The sequence below is a fragment of the Martes martes genome (assembly GCF_963455335.1).
Source record: "Martes martes genome assembly, chromosome: 2".
NCBI lineage: Eukaryota > Metazoa > Chordata > Mammalia > Carnivora > Mustelidae > Martes > Martes martes.
The window spans coordinates 90,656,828-90,677,529 of NC_137889.1; the positions used below are offsets into that span (position 1 = coordinate 90,656,828).

General features: G+C 36.8%; 1 protein-coding gene across 1 annotated transcript in view; it reads right to left on the reverse strand.

Annotated features, from left to right (window-relative positions):
* The window catches only part of FAM13A (family with sequence similarity 13 member A), a 325,186-nt gene that overhangs the window by 245,390 nt on the left and 59,094 nt on the right, over positions 1-20,702 (reverse strand). The window contains exon 4 of the mRNA XM_080797468.1: positions 15,183-15,360. Coding sequence (XP_080653594.1) covers positions 15,183-15,360 — 178 coding nt within the window. The remainder of the gene's footprint in view (positions 1-15,182; positions 15,361-20,702) is intronic.

Consider the following 20,702-nt stretch of genomic DNA (forward strand, 5'->3'; position numbering starts at 1 on the left):
ATTATATGAATTACAAGCTGTGAGAAATATTTTTAATGTAGAACAATAAATTAGTAGTGATACTCAAAAGGAACTCCTACAAATCAGTAACAAAAACAACAAAGACAGCCATCATAGAAAAACTGAAAAAAAGAATGAAAAGGCAACTGACAAAAGTAAAAGTATTTGGGAAATAGGCTTGTAAATATGTTAAACCTCACAATAATCAAATAAGCAAGAATTTTAAGAAGAAATAATGTTCACTTATTCTATTGGCAAACACATCAAGGCAGGATACCATCAGTGTTGGAGAAGGTGTCAGAAAGGAGACACAGTCCTAGACTGCTGCCTACAGCATGAACTGGTACACCCTCACAACGAAGAAAGAATTTGCTAATACGAATATTCCTTGACCAGGCAAGTCTACTTCCAAAAGTACATCCAAAGAAAATAATTAGTAAAGTGTGAAAAATGCATGCTCAAGAATAGTCACTGAGATGCTGGTTATAGGGGAAACATTTACAGAGCAGTGATTCGAGCTTGGAGCTCGGGATCCAGCCTGTCTGGATTCAAAACCCTGATTCAAACTTCTTCTTAGCCACGTGACCTTGGGCAAGTTATAATTTCTGTGCTTCAGCTTCTTCATGTGAAAAGGAGAGATAAGACTAGTACCTGCCTCATACAGTTCTGAGGATAAATAAGCAAAGAAATGAAAAACACCTAGAACACTACCAGGAATTGGGTAAGCACTCAATAAATACTACCTGTTATTATAGCTGAGAAAAAAAACCACCACCATCAAATTCCCTCTATAGGGACAGCTTAAATAAAGGATATTGATCAAAGGATGAAAATGCAATACTGTAACAAGAAATGATGACATAGAATTTTAAGTATGGAAAAATGCCATGACAGATGACATTACATATTAAAATGAAGGTTACAAATCAGTATTTTATCACTCCATCTTTAATCAGACATCAATATAAATATATATGTGAGCATGCAAAGAATATGGAAGCACATAAGCCCAAGTATGAATAGTGACTAGGTCTGGACAGTAGAATTACAGATGATTTTCATCTTCTTCCTTACTCCTGGATTTTTTGGTTTGAAAAAAGTTTTTGTTGTTGTTGTTGTTTTTTACAATGAACATATGTTATTTTTGTAATAAAAAATAAACTTACACCCATTTGGGGAAAAAAAGGCAACTGCAAAGTTAATTATCACAGTTACAAGTGACAGTGGGATAAGACAGAATTAAGGCAATGAGGTAAAAACTGCAAAGTTCAGGTAGAGATTTCAGCAGAGACGGGAGGAACTTTCCAATCATCTACTCTTTAATATGTCAAAAACATGTTTATGGAGGATAGTAGTAATAAGTACAATTGTGCTAAAAACTAAATGAACAATTTGGATTTTATAAATAGTATGCTAATGAGGTTATAAATATATTACTATGTGAAGCCAGGGTTGGGTTTCATTTTTAAAAATTTTAACTATCTACATTTTTCAATCCAAATTACCAATTTCCTAAAAGTAACATTTGGGCTGCAAACCAAACAAAGCTGCTTAGTAGCTATTAGCAGATAACATGATGGCAACATTGTAGGCTTATCTGGTTATACATCCTGTTTGTGTCTACAAATTTAGCTGATCTCATCTAATATTTACTGAAGTTGTCCAAATACCTAATTATATATACACACATACAAAGATCATGAACTACAGGTTACAAAGTTAGTGATTTGGTACCACTAACTTATTGTGTTATTTTTCTGTAAGATTTGAAGGAGACCCAAAACAGTTTTAAAATCTTTTTTATACTTTTTTATAAGCCAAAATGTGACATCTTGGATTAAGGCACAAATGGGAGGCTTGATTCAAACTCTACAATTCCTTTACCTCTTTAAGCATCAGATATAGCTATAATATTGCTGATTACCTTATTGATTACATTGATACACTTGTTTCAAACAATAGGATTAATTTAAAGATCTGTAGAAAAAAGGCAAAGGAAGCAAAGAAATGACACGGAATTTGATCAAAACGGCTCATCATCACTAGGAATTAGCAAATCTAATTACTGGAGATTACATTTTGATGTTATTGATGTTATTAAATGATGGAAACTAAGTGTGCACAGTAGGTTTAATGGAAAGTGTCAAGAATATTAACAAAAAAAATCTCAGCTAAAGGTCATTAGGGATCTTTACTATCTTTGTTAATGTCATTTAACAAATACATGTTTCACTTTAAATAACAGTAGAAACAAATACATAGCTTTTTCTAACATTCTCAGCTTTTAGTACTTTTTTGTCAAAGGAAACTTCAAATTCAAAGTAGTCATATAATAGTATTGGGGACATATAACATTTACAGTGGAGTTGCTATTTATGGGGAATTTAGTTTCCAGTCAGCATGTGAAAAAAAAAATCATGTAGAGCTAACATTATCCTTCAAAATACTTAAAGTATAACATCTTTCATCATATTATAAGAAAACAAATTTTCCTCCTGTTTTGGAACAGTGTGTTCTCTGGTAGGTGCAGAGTGCCTTAAAAATTCTCAACAAAACAAAACAAAACAAAACAAAAAACCCCAACAACCCTGAGGCTGAGCCAAGGTTAAGGACATTGGTGCACTGTTTTGGAATGGGGTATGGGGCAGCACCAGTGGGGAAAGAAGGGAAGTAGGGATGTGAAACAAAATAAAATGTCAATAGGTACTTCACAGAGAAACTGCAAACCACACAACAGTTTGCTTGACAGATGCTTTGTTTGGCAGCCTGGAATCCACCAGATTGGCTTCAAGAAGAAACCAGGGGATAGAGTATTCTGTGGGAAGGAGAAAAAAGGGATCTACCTAGCTCTCTCCTGATTTCTATTTCCCATTGGCAAGGTTCATTCAGAGGGATTTAACTGTTCTAGACTTTCAGATTGCCTTATTCAGCTCATCTGGCAACCCATCAGGAATTCAGAGCCTAGTACAGGGTCAAATGGTGAGGAAGGCCAGATACTCAGTGCAAGTGGCTAGTTGACCCAGCTTCAAGGCAGCAGCCAAGGAGAAGAATCCAACATTCCCAAGGCAGGTAAAAGGTCAAACACTGGTGGCAGATTGGTCTGGGAGGTGGGTAATGCCAAGGCAATCTGAGGACATCATAAGACTTGTGTCTGCTACAAATACTAAAGTTGAAGAAGTTGGTCTATATTTAGAAGTTTTATTGGACAAGAGAATTTTTCTTTAAATATTAAAAAGTATACTCAATATTGTAAGAAGCTTGTACCAAATGTAAGAATAAAGTGAAAACTAAGATATTTGAGGTAAGAAGAAATTCATGTCCCTGATCTCATGTTTCTAAGGAGCTCAGTTCACTAACTGGTATGATGGACAGAATCTGTAAAACCCAATCTTTCCCTCAATTTTAAATTTTTTCAGTTAAATGCACATGTTTTCCAACACTATTCTAGTAACTGAGTACCATGAACCAAGACTTTCTTTTATGGTCCTGCTTAAGTTTCAAAGCAAACCTTGGAAGCCCCATTTTACAGAAAAAGTAACAGAAAAATAAATAATGCAGAATGTCAAGCTAACCAAAATGCATAAGACTAGATTAAACTTTCTTTTATTAGGTCATACCATCCAAACCACTGAAAGAAAATCCAGTACCCATTTTTAAAACTTTCAATACTTAGGGAAAGCAATTCCTGCTAATCTCTGAGAATACTCCTCCTTTGGAGGGCTTTTACTGGTCCTAGAAACGAGGATATTAGAAATTTCCTTAGAAAAGTCATATATAACATACACAGCTTACAGTCCAATATTTGCTTCATAGAAAAATATTACTGTGCTATAATATACTATAAAAACATTATCATCACATTATAAACATATAGTGGTTTCTGTGGAATGATATCAGATTTCCTCTTCATGTTTCATTCATTACCCCAGCTGCTGAGAGTATTGCCTGCTTATGGCCCATGGCTACCCCAAGATCATACAACCTCTCTAGGCACAGCTCATCTCCAGTGATTGATGGAAATGGGTTAAATGGACCAGTCTCCTTAACTCAATTCGAGGTATCACTGAAAGGCCATCTAAACTTCTAAGTAAATTGGGGACTGATTGAGGCTTTTGTTATAACTGCATGAAAATTCAATTTCTTCTCCCTAATCCTACATTTCTCTATGGTTTCCATGGGTAGCTCTAAAGAGCATTACCAATACAACTACTGTTTGAAACCTCAGTCTCAGTGTTTATATCTTGGACAATTCAACCCATAACAAAAAGTGACACAGTAATATTGAAAGTAATGTTCTAAAATGATACTGAGAGGAAATTCATTTTAAATGTATTTATAAGAGGATATAAAGGCTAAAAATAAATAAGCCCTCATAGGAAAATGGGCAAAAGATAGGAATAAATAATCACGAGAAAGAAAGGCAAATGGCCCTTAAACAGTTATCCAGTAAAGATGAGTAACTTCGTAATAAAATGAATGTGAGTTAAAACTATGTTAGCACCACCAATGAACAAAAAACAAAATTAAGAAAACAACTGTATTTAGAATAGCACCCAAAAGAAGTATCTATTAAGATTCAACAAAAGAAGTACAAAATTCATAATCTGAAAATGATAAAACATTGTTGAAATAAATTAAAGAAGATGTAAGTAAACGGAAATATATCCCATATTCATGGATTAGAAAATATAATATTGTTAAGATGGCAATACCCCCTAAATTGATGTACACATTCAACAAAATTCTTATGAAAATACTGCCTGGCTTTTTTACATAAACTTATAAGATGATCCTATATTCACTTGGAAAACCAAGGGACCTAGAATAGCTAAAACAACCTTGAAAAGAAAAACAGGTGGAAATTGACTTTTCCTGATTTCAAAACTTACTAAAAAGCTACAGTAATCAAGACAATATGGTACTGGACTAAGTACAGATGTACAGAAATCAATGAAATAAAATTGAGAGTCTAGAAATAAACCCTGTCAATCATAGTCCATTAACTTTCAAAAAGACTAAGATAATTCAATGGGAAAAATAGTACTTTCAAGAAATGGTACTAGGGTAATTGCACCTCACATGCAAAGGAATGAAATTGGATGCCTTCCTTACGTGGCACAAAAATGAACTTGAAATGAACTTCATGATGAGAAGAGTTAAAACTATAGATCTCTTGGAGAAAATATCTTCATAAGTTAGGCAAAACCTTCATAGATGCAACACCAAAGCACAGGCAACAGGAAAAAAAAAAACAATATACTAAACATCATCAAAATTTTTAAAAAATCATGCTTAAAAACACACAACCAAGAAAAGAAAATAATTGGGTATTGCTGGCAGATGACTGAATAGAAGGACCCTTACCTCACTTCATACCACAGTTACAACTAGATAATATTTATATCTCAATAAGTAACCCAGAAAATGACCTGAAGACTGGCAGAACAAACTCCATAACTAAATGAAGAGAAGAGGCCATATTAAAGAGGGTAGGAAGGGCAGAGATAGGGTCCAGAGCTAAATGGACCCAAAGGACTGTCCTCTGGAGGGAGGGACACCACTAATGTGAACAGGGGAGAGAAAAAGATCCTCACACCAGAGAACACACATGGGGCCAAATTTCATGAGTTCTTATATCCAGTAGGACTTAAAACCTGGACATTTAAAAATCAGCAGACTTGGGGCGCCTGGGTGGCTCAGAGGGTTAAGCCTCTGCCTTCGGCTCGGGTCATGATCTCAGGGTCCTGGGATCGAGCCCCACATCGGGCTCTCTGCTCAGCAGGGAGCTTGCTTCCCCTCCTCTCTCTGCCTGCCTCTCTGCCTACTTGTGATCTCTCTCTCTGTGTCAAATAAATAAATAAAATCTTTAAAAAAAAAAAAAAAAAAAAAAAAAAAAAAAAAAAAAATCAGCAGACTGCCTTTGGGAGAACCAGGAGGACAATAGGAAACTGAGTCTCCATCTTCAATAAGACAGCATAGAAACACTCTGCAAAGATACAGCATAGAAGCAGCAGTTTGAAAAACACCTGGGACATACTCGAGGGAGAGATGTTTACTCTCAGAGGGAGTCCTGAAGGGACAGAGATCAATGGGAGACTCCTCCAGGATCAAAAGAGTTGGCAGGTGCCACTTCCCTCCCTGACCCCCAGCATGAACTCATAGCCACCTGCAGAAATCAGCATGATGCCTATACTAGCTTCCTAACTTGCTAACACTGTGCTTCCCTTGCCCCCTCCAGCCAGGCTTGCCTCAGTCCCTTCCCAGCAGGTCCCCTCCTACAGAAAATCAGCACAAACCTTGCTAATACCATGCCTCTCCTCACATCACTTTGTGGATCCACTGGCACCAATCTAACTGACCTTGGTCCTGGCAGTGGCAAGTCTCCTCCTGAAGAGGACGAACTGCAAAACTTGCTAACACTATAAGTCCTGCCCCAGCTCATGTTGCAGATATGCCCCCTCCAATATGCTCTTGGCTAGAATCCAAAGTGGTGCCAGCACTACTGCAGAGGAACTCCTGCCTCAGGGAAAGGGAAAGATAACCATACACACCAGTGAGATTGGCTCCAGCAGTAGGCTGGAGGCAGACATCTGGTCTGATTACAGTCCTGCCTACCAGTGAAAGCTTCCCAGGAGAAAATTCAGGGAAAGCACCCTGCAGTTTGGTGTTACCGCATCTCCGACAAATGAAAAAGCAGCTCTGCCCAAGAGCAGGGAACAATAAACACACATAGGAGACGTGCCTCAAGTGCCAAGTTCTAGTGAGTAGGGTGATAGCATACTGCAGAACAGGACCTCTTCTTCATAAGGCCATTACTTTCAAGAGCAGGAGACATAGCTGAACTTCCTAACACACAGAAACAGACCTAGAGAGTTAGACAAAATGAGGAGACAGAGGAATATGTTCCAAATGAAAGAATAGAACAAAGTCACAGCAAGACAGCTAGACAAAATGGAGAGAAGTAATTTGCCTGATAGAGAATTTAAGGTAATGATCATAAAGATACTCACTGGACATGAGAAAAGACTGGAAGACATCAGTGAGACCCTTAACAAAGAGGTAAGAAAGAATCAATCAGAGATAAAGAACACAATATATGAAATAAAAAATACACTAGATGGAATAAATAGTAAATTAGAGGAAGTTGAAGAATGGATCAGCAGCCTCAAGGACAGAGGGATGGAAAGTAATTAAGTTGAGCAGGTAAGAGAAAAAAAAATATGCAAAATGAGAATAGACTTATGGAACCCAGCAACACCATCAAGTGTAATAACACGTACATTACAAGGATCTAGGAAAAGAATATAGGGCAGAAAATTTATTTTATGAAATAATAGTTGAAAACTTCTCAAATCAGAGGAAGAAAATGGAAATCCAGAGCCAGGAGGCATAAAGATCCCCCAACAAAAACAATCCAAGGAGGTCCATACCAAAAAACATAGTGATTAAAATGGCAAAAATTAGTGATAGATAATTTTAAAAGCTGCAAGAGAAAACAGTTACATATGAAGGAAACCCCATAAGGCTATCAGCTGAAAGGAAGTGGGACGATAAATTCAAAGTGCTGAAAGGAAAAAATCTGCAGGCAAAAAATACTCTATTCAGCAAGGCTATCATTCAGAATAAAAGCAGAGATAAAGAGTTACCCAGACAATAGTTAAAGACATTCATTACCACTAAACCAACCCTATAAGAAATGTTAAAGGGGACTCTTTGGATGGAAAGGAAAGACCATACGTATGAGCAAGAAAAGTAGGAAGCACAAAAGGAGTGTTTATATCTATAAAAATCAATTGAGGGACTCACAAAATAAAAGGAGGTAAAGTATGACACTACATATCTAAAACATGGAAGGGGTGGAGTAAAGAACAGGTTCAAACTTAAATGATCATCAACTTAAAACAGACTGCTATTTGCAAAAGATGTTATATACAAACCAATGGTAAACACAAATAAAAAACTAGTAATAGATATGCAAAGAATAAAATTAAGAAAATAAGTATATTACTGAAAAGCCAAATAATGAGAGAGCAAGGGAAGAAAGAAACAGAGAAAAACTACAAAATTAACCATAAAACAAGTAACAAAATGGCAATAAAAACGTTATCAATAAATACTTTGAATGTAAATGGACGAAATGCTCCAATCAAGAAACACAGGGTGACTGAAATGGATAAAGAAACAAGACCCATCTACATGCTGCCTAGAAGAGACTTTGAGACCTAAAGACACCTGCAGATTAAAAGTGAGGGGATGGAGAAATATATATCATGCAAAAGGACATCAAAAGAAAGCCAGAGTAGCAATACTTATATCAGACAGAACAGACTTTAAAACAAAGACTGTCACAAGACATGTCACTGTATAACCATAAAGGGAACAATCGAACAAGAAGATATAACTGCTGTAAATATTTATGCACTAAAGATGGGAGCACCCAAACACATAAAGCAGTGAATAACAACCATAAAGGAACTACCTGATAGTAATATAGTAACAGTGGGGGACTTTAAATACCCCACTTACATCAATGCATAGATTGTCCAAATAGAAAATCAACAAGGAAGCTGTGGCTCTGAATGAACCAGAGGAAGGTAACAGATATATTCAAATCAGATATTTTAACAGATATATGAATAACAGATATATTCAATATCCCTCCCACTCCCCCAAAAAATCCCTCCTGAAACAGCAGAATACACATTATTTTCAAGTGTACACAGAATATTCTCCAGAACAGATCACATATTAGGCCACAGAACAAGTCTGAACAGATTAAAAAAGATCGAAGACATACAATCCATCTTTTCTGGCCACAATGCTATGATATTAGAAATCAATCATAAGAAGAAATCTGGAAAGAGCACAAATACACGGAGGTTAAATAACATGCTACTAAACAATGAATGGGTCAACCAAGAAGTCAAAGAAGAAATTAAAAAGTATATGGAGACAAATGAAAATGAAAACACAATAGTATGAAATCTTTGGGATAGAGCAAAAGCTGTTCTAAGAGGAAAGTTTATAGCACTACTTCCTGCCTCAAGAAGGAAGAAAAATCTCAAACAACAACATTATATCTAAAACAGCTAGAAAAAGCACAAACAATACCCCTAATCAGCAGAGGGAAGGAAACAATAAAGATTAGATCAGAAATAAATGAAATAGGAACAAAAACAAAAACAAACAAAAAACCCCAAACAATAGATCAATGAAACCAGGAGCTGGTTCTTTTTTTTTTTTTTTTTTTTTAAGATTTCATTTATTTATTTGAGAGATATTGAGAGAATGAGTAGGGGAAGGGGCAGAGGGCAAAGCAGACTCCCCGCTAGCAAGGAGGCCAGTGTAGGACTTGATCCCAAGGTCCTGGGATCATCATGACCTGAGCCAAAGGTAGGTGCTTAACTGACTGAGCCATCCAGGTACCCAGGAGCTGGTTCTTTGAAAAGAACAACAAAATTGATAGGCTTTACCTGACTCGTCAAAAAAAAAAAAAAAAGAAAGAAAGAAAGAAGGGCTCAAACAAATGAAAGAGTAGAAACAACCGATACCACAGAATTGCAAAGGATTAAAAGAGAGTACTATGAAAAATTACATGCCAACAAATTGGACCTAACCTAGAAGAAATGGGTATTAAATTCCTAGAAAAATATAACCTCTCAAAACTGAATCAGGAAAAATAGAAAATTTGAACAGATGGATTACTAGCAATGAAATTAAATCAGTAATCAAAAAACTCCCAATAAACAAAAGCCCAGGAACTCACAGCTTCACAGGCAATTTCTACCAACATTTAAAGAAGAGTTAATACCTGTTCCTCTCAAACTATTGTAAAAAACGGAAGAGGAAGGAAAATTTCCAAATTCATTCTAAGAGGCCAGCTTTACCCGATATCAAAACCAGATAAAGACACTACTATAAAGAACAAACTGATGGTTACCAGGGGGTGGGGGTGGGTGGTGGAGATATGGGTGAAATAAGCAAAGAGGATTGAGAGTACACTTATCCTGATAAGGACTGAGTAACAGAATTGCTGAATCACCACAATGTGCACCTAAAACCAATATAACACTGTAGATTGGCTATACTGGAATTAAAATGTAAAAAGAAATGAAAAGGCAACTCAGAATGAGAGAAAATATTTGTATACCCTATATTTAATAAGGGACTTACATCAAAATTATGAAAGACTTCTAACTCAATAGTAAAGAAAAGCTGATTAAAATTTGGGTAGAGAATCTGCACAGACATTTCCCCAAAAATATACAAATGGCCAATAAATACATGAAAAGATATTCAACATCTGGGAAATGAGAATCAAAACAATGAGATACCTGGGGGCCTGGATGGCTCAGTCAGTTAAGGATCTGCCTTCGGCTCAGGTCATGATCTCAGGGTCCTGGAATCGAGCCCCAAGTCAGGCTCCCTGCTCAGCAGGGAGCCTGCTTTTCCCTCTCCCTCTGTCTTTCCTCCCCATTCCTGAGCTCTTTCTTTCTCTCTCTCAAATAAATAAATAAAATCTTAAAAAAACAGAAACAAAACCAAAAACAATGACATACTACTTACCAGGGAAATTCCAAAATTCCTCTGAAAGAGAAAATTTGATAGAAAAATAAAGGAGCACAAGAATGAGGCATATAAAAGCCAGAAACAAACTCATGTATGTGTGCAAAGTTAATATGTGATAGAGTTGACATTGTAAATTAGAAAATGCTAATGCTGCTCAATGTATTATTTGGCAGCAATTAGCTATCTATTTGAAGAAAATCAAACTGGATCTATACATGACACATGATAAATTCTAAATAAAAGTGAAGAGGTAATCATAAAAAATATAAATAAAATAGAAGACTATATCTTGTAATATCTTTGTTAATATTAAGACAATATTTTAAGTAAGAACTAGTAGTATTCAGGCTTATTTTTATTATTTTTTTAAGATTTTATTTATTTATTTGACAGAGAGAGATCACAAGTAGGCAGAGAGGCAGGCAGAGAGAGAGAGGGAAGCAGGCTCCCTGCTGAGCAGAGAGCCCAATGCGGGACTCGATCCCAGGACCCTGAGATCATGACCCGAGCCGAAGGCAGTGGCTCAACCCACGGAGCCACCCAGGCGCCCCAGTATTCAGGTTTATTATTAAGCAAGATACAAATCCCAGTAAACAAAAAAGGGAAGAGTTGACAAATCCAAGTAAATTAAAAATTTAAAAAATTTTAATATAATAAATCACCATAAAACTAAAAGGCAAACAGAATAGGAACAAAGTTCTGTAACTTTTTAAGCAAAGAATTTTTAGAAAACCGAAAGAACTCCTATAAAGCAAGAAGAGCCACAGATATAAAATAAAGTAAAAAGCAAGCACAAGACAGAAGCAGAAACTACAGAGGAACACAAATACTAATGCCACCCACCACATAAATCTAAAATATATATACAATCTCACAAATAATTCAGAGAGCATTTTTTCCCATTAGATCAAGTATTTAAATGTGAGTTAACACTCAGTATAGCAAGGTTACAGGGAAAGGAGTATTCCTAAACACCAATGGAAGAATAATATAAATTGTTACAGCCTCATGAACGGCACCACACATTAATTTTAAAATGTGTAAACCCCTCAGCCAAGCAATTCCACTTCTAGGTTATCTATTCTAGAGAAATAGTTTCAGATGAACATAAAGAGTTACAACACTCAATATGTTCACTACCACTCTGTCTTAATATATAAGAACTAACACCTCAGTGCTTATCATTACAAGGAAAATTAACCGAGTTAGGGAGAATTCATGATATTCAATAGTTAAAGAATGGGGTATGTAAGTAGAGTGATATTATAAGTTCCACTGCTACTGTAAAAAAAAAAATAAAGCTTCATAATATATGCATCACGATCAGACTCACATTTAAAAATTGAAGATTTATGGCCATGTTCAGAAATAAGGAAGGAAGGCTATCTACCTAGTGGTTATGGATTTTATCCCCAAGAAAGAGAGGTTGGCGTGGGATACTTTATTTTTATCTTATATACCTCTATATTATTTGAGTATTTACAATGATAGTATTACATGATCATCTAAATTTAATAAACAAATAACTGGAATTACATGTTGAAAATCTGTAATTACAGAGCCACCCAGAAGCCCAGCATTCAGAGTACCAAACATTCACCTTGTTGGTGAATTTGAATTTTTGGTGCACTTTCTTCCATTTTATGATCATAAATTTCATAGCCAATACCTTTTTATATCTGAAATTTTACGTTCTTTTAAAAGTTAACACTATTTCATGAGAATGTTCCCTTATTTAAAAAACAAACAAACAAAAACTCTTCCTCGTCTATTGACTAAGACAATATATTCACCTTGGGTATAAGAAAAGCATTTCCTTTGTCTTTTTGTGGTTCATGTGACAATTATCCTTGAATCTTAGTACATACATGTGATAAAGATGCTCAGTGGAAAGTTAAGTGGGGTCACTGGAGTTCAAGTGTTTGCTTTTCCTTAACCTAGACAGAGGAGCTTCAAGAACAACATAGACCACTTCTGCCTCTTTAGAATCAAGCAGATAAGGGAGACAGTATAGAACTTGGTAATAGCTCAATAAACAGCTCTTTTATTTTTATTTTTTTAAAAGATTTTATTTATTTATTTGACAGAGAGAGAGAGCGAGATCACAAGTAGGCAGAGAGGCAGGCAGAGAGAGGAAGGGAAGCAGGCTCCCCGCTGAGCAGAGAGCCCAATTCGGGGCTCGATCCCAGGACCCTGAGACCATGACCTGAGCCGAAGGCAGAGGCCTAACCCACTGAGCCATCTAGGTGTCCCAATAAACAGTTCTTTTAAAAATTACACTCAATTTCAATGAGAAAAGTATCTAGTGGCAACTTCTATATTTGTAAGTTTAAAAATACATACCAAGTCGATCACACCAATACACCTGTACTTAATGCCATTGAACTGTATACTTAAAAATGGTAAAATGGTAAATTTTGTTATGTATATTTTACCACAATACAAAAAGCTTAAAAGCTATACTGATTAGTAGAGCCTATAATAAAAACTCATTACTTATTTGATATTTGATTGAAGCAGGTTATCAGAAATTCTAAATCAAGGCCAAATCAGTAAGTCACCCACAAAGTATTGATCTGTGTGTTATAAAATAAGCTCTCTAGGGGCACCTGGGTGGCTCAGCTGGTTAAGTCTGACTTCAACTCAGATCTTGGTCTCAGGGTCCTGGGATGGAGCCCCATGTTGGGTTCTGCATTCAGTGGGGAGTCTGTTCTCCTCTTCCCACTCTTCTGCATGTTCTCGTGCTCTCTCTCACTCTTAAATAAGTAAATAAAATCTTTTTTTTTTTAAGATTTTATTTATTTATTTGACAGAGAGAGAGAGAGAGACAGCGAGAGAGGGAACACAAGCAGGGGGGTGGGAGAGAGAGAAGCAGGCTTCCCGCTGAGCTGGGAGCCCGATGTGGGGCTTGATCCCAGGACCCTGGGATCATGACCTGAGCCGAAGGCAGACGCTTAACGACTGAGCCACCCAGGTGCCCCAAACAAAATCTTTTTAAAAAACCTATTCTATTTAAAAATTCGTTTTCACCTCTCTTAGAATCTAGGGTTTCAAAATTACTGAACAGTTTTCCGCTTAATTTCTTACATGTAGATCACCAAAGGTTTATTCTGAACATAGGAGTAAAAAGAATAAATACAGCTTATTTCACTAACACAAAATTCATGAGTAAGAAGTTAGTGCAGCTTATGTTTGAGATATTTATTCATGAGACCCTAACGTATCCTATGAAATGCTACTATTTAAAATTTAAATCTCGGGATGTCTGGGTGGCTCAGTCAGTTAAGCATCTGATTGCAGCTCAGGTCATGATCCCAGGGTCCTGGGATAGAGTCCTGCCTCCGGCTCCTTGCTCATTGGCTAGCCTGCTTCTCTCTCGGCTTGCCACTCCCCCTGCTTTTGCTCACTCTCTCTGACAAATAAATAAAATCTTTAAAAAAATTTTTTTAAAAATGTAAATCTCTAAGTTACAATGGGAACAGTTATTAAGGTAGAACTTCTTGGGGCATTTTTGTGGCTCAGTCGGTTAAGCGTCTGACTCTTGATTTCAGCTCAGTTCATGATTTCATGGATCCTGAGATCTAGCCCCGGGGAAGGCTCTGTGCTGAGCAGGGAGACTACTTGAAGATTCTTTCCCTCCACCTCTCCCGCCCTTGTGTGTGCATGCGCTCTCCACTCTCTCGCGCTCTCTCTCTCTCTCTCTCAAATAAACGTTTTTGTTTTTTTTTAAAGGTAGAACTTCCCGCCATAGATTATGAATGTCCTGGAACCCTGGACTACTATGATCTAAGCCAGAGTTTATACTGAACAGTTATTCTGAGGACTGTAATATTTGTAGTTCTGGGTTGATGAATGAGTCTATAGATTAACTGACTGTATAAGCAGATACACTACTTTAAAAATTGCTGAGAATCTATGAGAGCTTTTAAAGTGTGAGTATATTCTTTCTCTGTCCTTATAACTAGAAGAAATACGTTTGATAACAGTGGGGATTAATAGGTTAATAGGAGAGTTAAAAGAAAAGTCCCTGGATTTCAAAATCATGTTTCACATATCAACAATTAAAGACCTTTAAGGATTAACAAGGAAAAGAAAATATAAAGTTTTACAAAAATTCTTGTGGCCAGTGTTATAGCACCCGCCAAAGAGACAAGTTTATTTATTCCTAAAGTCTAGTTTATTCCTAGAAAACAAATGTAGCAAAGGTTACGTTTTTCTGTCACTGACAAACTGAGCTTGTATTTTTCTATTAGCAATGATTTTATCACTTTAAAAAATTATGCAATATATTGTACTCTTTCCATTTCTGCTAATCGATGCTTCAGATTAAAATGTTTAATTGCCCTTTTTAGTGAAAGTAAAATTTATTTCCAGAATTCTAAATAAAGTTGTTGGAAATATTGTAAATTATGGTTTTCATGAAAAGGCGTATGTGCCTTCTTCAAAATTGGGATGAAAGACAAGGCCAAAATGCCCAATAGCAAGATAGAACTCCTCCAACATAAATTGGCTGACTTTTCAGTCTGAAACATGATCCTACAACCCAAGTGATTTCAGGCATTAATACAGAAAAAGTGGTATGTAATATTAAAAGCAAAACTCCACTAACTTACTGAAAGCAATTTGGCCCAAATACAGTGGCGAGATTGTGAACATTCATGCGGTTCTGCACATGGTGCTTGGCTACTTTTGTCAAGAACTGGCATAGGTACTTGAGGAGGCAGTAGTGGGTGTCGGGCAGCTCTTTTATTAAGTCTCTTAAGCTACTCTCCTGAGCATCATTTCTGTCATCTGGAAAGAAAAAGAATAAAAAACGCTCTCAGGCATACTGCACAGTAACAACAACAAAAGCACAGAGGCATCATAAGGTCTAATATTTTATTCAGGAAAAATTCCTAAAGGCTTAAATAAGCCCTTGAGAAAAAAAGGGGGCAGTTTTGCCTTTTCTTTGATATTTCAGCATTGAACTTATTTTAATGTTAAAGATTTACTAACTCATTCAAGACACCCTGAAAATTAAAGCTTTACTCAGTGCATAAAATGGGTTCGTATTTCACTTCTGTGTGTCCTTACCCAAAATTAAGATACAGGTTGGCTTTTTAACCACAGTGGAACCTCCCATTTGATTACTGTCTTCAAGCTCGTTAAAAACAAGAATCTCTTAGTTGAATAAAACTTAATACAAGAGACATTCCTTGGTCACCATGAACAAGACTAAACTTAATCATCAGGAAATCTGTAGCTAGAGGAAACTAAAGGAAACTTTTAATCCCTACATAGCTTTTTATCTCTCCCATGTCAGAGTTTAGAATTTAATATGTGCTTCTCATACAAACACCAAAAATATCTCACAGTGAGCCAAAATTCAGGCAGACATATGAAAAGTTTCCTTCCATTCTCAAAGACTTAGATGTTTCGTCAAAATCTAAATATAGAAAAGTTATTTTTAAAAATTGTATACTACCTTCTCTCAGGGGCAAACATAAATATTTTATAGCAAATACTTTAGGGGAATAATCACAACCCAACCTTTTAGGCACATGTCTAAGGCAATGAGAACTTATTCCAGTTACTACTAATATACATTGGATTCTTTAACTTAGGTCAGTTGCTTTAGCCAGTCAAGCAAAGAGAGGCAAATGTGATGGAAAGGAAGTGGATTAGTCAGTGTTACAAAATTTATGCATAACATGAGGCCATCGGAGGAAGTGAAAATCCAGAAAACATTCAGAAACTCACAGAAAGTGCTGCTAAGTGGCCAGAGAGCAAGGATCAGGAAGGTGGGTTCAGGAGTCACTTTCTGGGTTAGGATCTGGGTTCTGTTACCTGGGTGACCTTAGACTTTAAACCTTTCCTCATTTATAAATGGGGATATTAACTACCTCATGGGGTTGTGATGAGGATTAAGAGTTTCAATTTACAAAGTACCCAAACCAGAGAGGTTGCCACATGGTAAGTGCTATGTAACTACTTGTTCAACAGAGTAACTTCTTTTACTTTACCTTCATTAATTTGGTTTTATGAGAGCACTGAGGTATTAATGAAATGTCTTTTAATATGAATCCATTTCACCTTTATGAATGTTAGAATAAGGGATGCTGCTAAAAGTACCAATGCAAAAACGTATACACTTCGATCTTTGTTAAAATCGTTTTAGAGAACATTCTATTTATGGTTGGAGTAACTATTTCTCACTGATCACCAACAATGTGGTGCAATAACCACTACAGGGTTTACAGAAAAACAGTTTCTTGTATTAGAAAATTTTCACATTAAATTACTTTAAAAAAAGAAATCATATACAAATACTTCAATAATCCCTAAAAATATGTGGTGTGTTGCCTATGATGGCATTATTTTCCACTGTATTATGATCTTGACTATGTAAGAAATGGAAATAATTAAGTTTGGAGTGATTAAAAATTGAAAACTACCCCTTGCTCATACCTTTACGGTTAGAAATAAATACGAACTAAAAGAAAATGAATTCTATTTTGCCTTTTTAATTTTCTTACAGTGACTAATCCAAAGTGAATCTGGATGTTTTCATGGGTATGTACTGTCTGTTTAAAACTATGGTTTAATTCTAGCATTTGAGGATACAGCAACAGCATTCCTACAGCCTTGATAATGGGCCATTAGTCTTCTGGCTCTGAAATGAAACCTCAAATCCTAAGGCAGGCAATGTGTGAAGACACCAAATTGAATAAAACAAATATTGAAAACAGTTATGAGTTTATGACAATAACATCTTTGAAAGAGAGGAAGAACTTTCATCACTGACTTCCAATTTTTGAAATATGGTAAATAATTTTCCCAGGAAATAAACTAGCAAGTAATAGGAAGGGAGACAGATACAGTCAGAGAATCTCAAACGTAATGAAACAACGTAATTCCTTTAGAGCATAAATGGAAGAATCACCAAATAGGCGCCTGGGTGGCTCAGTGGGTTAAGCCGCTGCCTTTGGCTCAGGTCATGATCTCAGGGTCCTGGGATCGAGTCCCGCTTCGGGCTCTCTGCTCAGTGGGGAGCCTGCTTCCCTCTCTCTCTCTCTCTCTGCCTACTGGTGATCTCTGTCAAATAAATAAATAAAATCTTTAAAAAAAAAAAAAGAATCACCAAATATCTTCTCCAAAAGAAAAAGTAGCTGAGGAGAAAATATCTTCCATTTCCTATGATGGAAGATAGATTTATTGATTCACTCACTAGGCGAGTATGCGAGTGTCCTCTACCTCAGAGGCTTTAATCACAACACACTCACTTTGAACCCTGAATATTCATAATTTACCTCCCGACTCTGTTCAAATATACTGACAGGGCAGTAAAGACCCTGATTTATTAACATAACATTTCTTGTCACCTCTTTTCCTACTAATAATGTGTTAACATACCAAGAATCTGTAATTTGTGTTGTTTCTAGAAATGTGGTAAATATCGCTGCAACCCCCAGCCTGCAGCAATCTTATAGACAAGATTTCCTATACATGAGAATAATTGCTCAACACCTTTAAAAGAGGCTTCTAGGGGCGCGTGGGTGGCTCAGTCGGTTAAGCATCTGCCTTCAGCTCAGGCCATGATCTCAGGATCCTGGGATCGAGTCCTGTATTGGGCTCCCTGCTCGGTGGGGAGTCTGCTCATCCCCCTCCCTCTGCTCTCTTTCTTTCTGTCTCTCTCCCTCTCGCTCTCTTCCAATAAATAATCTTTTTTAAAAATGTTAAAAAAAAAAATAAAGGAGGCTTCTAGAGGAATGCCTAGCACAGCAAGTGGGAGTGGGGGATGGTGGGAGAGGAAGCAGTATTGGTGTAAATGTGCCTTTTGATGCCTCAGAGCAAAAGCTTATAATAATTACTTTATTATTGCTTGCATTATTTTTTGATTTACTGATACCTAAATATAATAAACATCACTTGCCATTTGTGCTCTTGCATCAATATTGGTAATTACAATGGCTCCAAGGTCTCACATTATTAAAAAAGCAAGCAAGGCTTCTGTTTTTGTGAACATTTATTCATTACACTTACGCTGTGTGTAATACCTATTACATGCTTTCTGTGTGTCTGGCATTCTCTAGGGATATAGCACAGAAAACAAACTTCATGCTTTTATAAAAGTTATAATATAATGGGGGAGACAAATAGTAGTCTAATAATATATATGTGAGTGGAAATGTAAATGCTCTGAAGAAATTAAGGCAGGATAAGGAGGAATAAAAGCAGAGTGATGTAGGGGTGGGAACGTTATTTCATTCAGCATGAGCTGGGAAGGCCACTCTGACATGGTGACAATCAAGCAGAGAGCTGAAGGAAAGGGAGAATGCTTAGCACATGCTAATCAGTAGAAATGGCAAGGGCCAAGGCCAAGTGTTGGGAGAGTGGAGGGAAGTCAAATCAGGAGACAGTGGAGGAAAGACCCAGGGAAGATCATTACAGTCTTATTATAAACCATGTTCCCACCCCTTCAAATCTGAGTGAGGGCTTTGAGCTGTGAGATTGGACTTAAAAGGACCACTCTGATTGTTGTGTTGAGTCTAGACTGTAAGGGGCGCAGGGGAAAGCAGGCTGCTGAGCTGGGAGAGGATAGTCCCAGAAGAGAAGCTGGTTGGTTGTCCTGGAGCAGGTAGATAGCAGTGAGATGGTAAGCCATGGGCCATTCTGGATATAGTTCATATCTTGTTTGCTTTACATATGGAAGTTGTTTGTTTTACATATGAAAATGCACGCATGGAATACACATTCAGTCATTCAACAAATATTTACTGAGTGGCTCTTCTGTGCCTGGCACAATTCTAAGCATTTGGGATACATCAGAAAACACAAACAGAAATCCCTGCTCTCAGGGAACTTAGATTCTAATAGGTGCCACCTTAAGCGATAAATACAGTAATAGGTCTAGAGGGAAGTCAAAGTACAGGTTGGAGTGAGGGTGGTGATTACAATATAAATAAGATTGTCAGCAAGGCCCTATTGAGAAAATATTCCATGTTTACTGGCAGTTTAACAACAACAAAAAAAGTCCACAAACCAGCAAACGTAAGCTCCTTCAGAGTTGGTTGGAGGCTGAGGTTTAAAAGTGTTTTAAATTCCTTCAATGCCTTGCATATAGAAAGTTATAAATAGTTTTGATGGCCTGATACACACTTTTAAGATACACAGATAGTTACACAAACTAGCACACAAATAGAGACATCTGTATTCCAAATATATCTTTTTTTTTTTTTAAAGATTTTATTTATTTATTTGACAGACAGAGATCACAAGTAGACAGAGAGGCAGGCGGAGAGAGAGGGAAGCAGGCTCCCTGCCGAGCAGAGAGCCCGATGCGGGACTCGATCCCAGGACCCTGAGATCATGACCTGAGCCGAAGGCAGCGGCTTAACCCACTGAGCCACCCAGGCGCCCCAAATATATCTTGAAGAACGAATAATTTAGTCCATTTACACAAATAGCAGAGCTGAAGCGTTAAGTAGGAAGGGGATCACAGAGTATTCAAACGATAACAGAAGTGTCATTTGGTGGTCAGAGGGTAAGGACATTCATCAGTGATATTCTAAAGAAGGGCCTCTGAAACAGAAGTGAAATGCAGCTCTGAAATTGCATTAAAATATTTTAACTGCTGGGGTGCCTGGGTGGCTCAGTTGGTTAAGTGTCTGCCTTCAGCTCAGGTCATGATCCCAGGATCCTGGCATCAAGCCCCTGATCCTGCTCCCTGCTCAGTGGAGAGCCTGCTCCTCCCTCCCACTTTTGTTCTCTCTTGCTCTCTCTCACTCTCTGTCTCTCTCTCTAATAAATAAAATCTTAAAAAATTTTTTTAACTGTTTAAACTTATAGTTATTTCTAGAATTTAATTGGAATAAAAATTAGAATATGTTATAATTTATGAGCCAAAAGGTTTAAGGAAACTTTGCAGATGGAACAATTGTTAATAATTGAAATAGTCATCATTTTCCTTAACATTAATCTTTTCCTAAGACAAGAACTTTCTCCATTAGTGAAAGGAGTCATTTCAAATTACACAAATTTTCTTGAAAGCTTTCATTTGTTGTTGGGTAATTTTCACCCATTTCTCAAGCTAAAACACAAACATACAAGCACAGTATACACAGTATATGGAGAAAACTACTCAGCACTTAAGG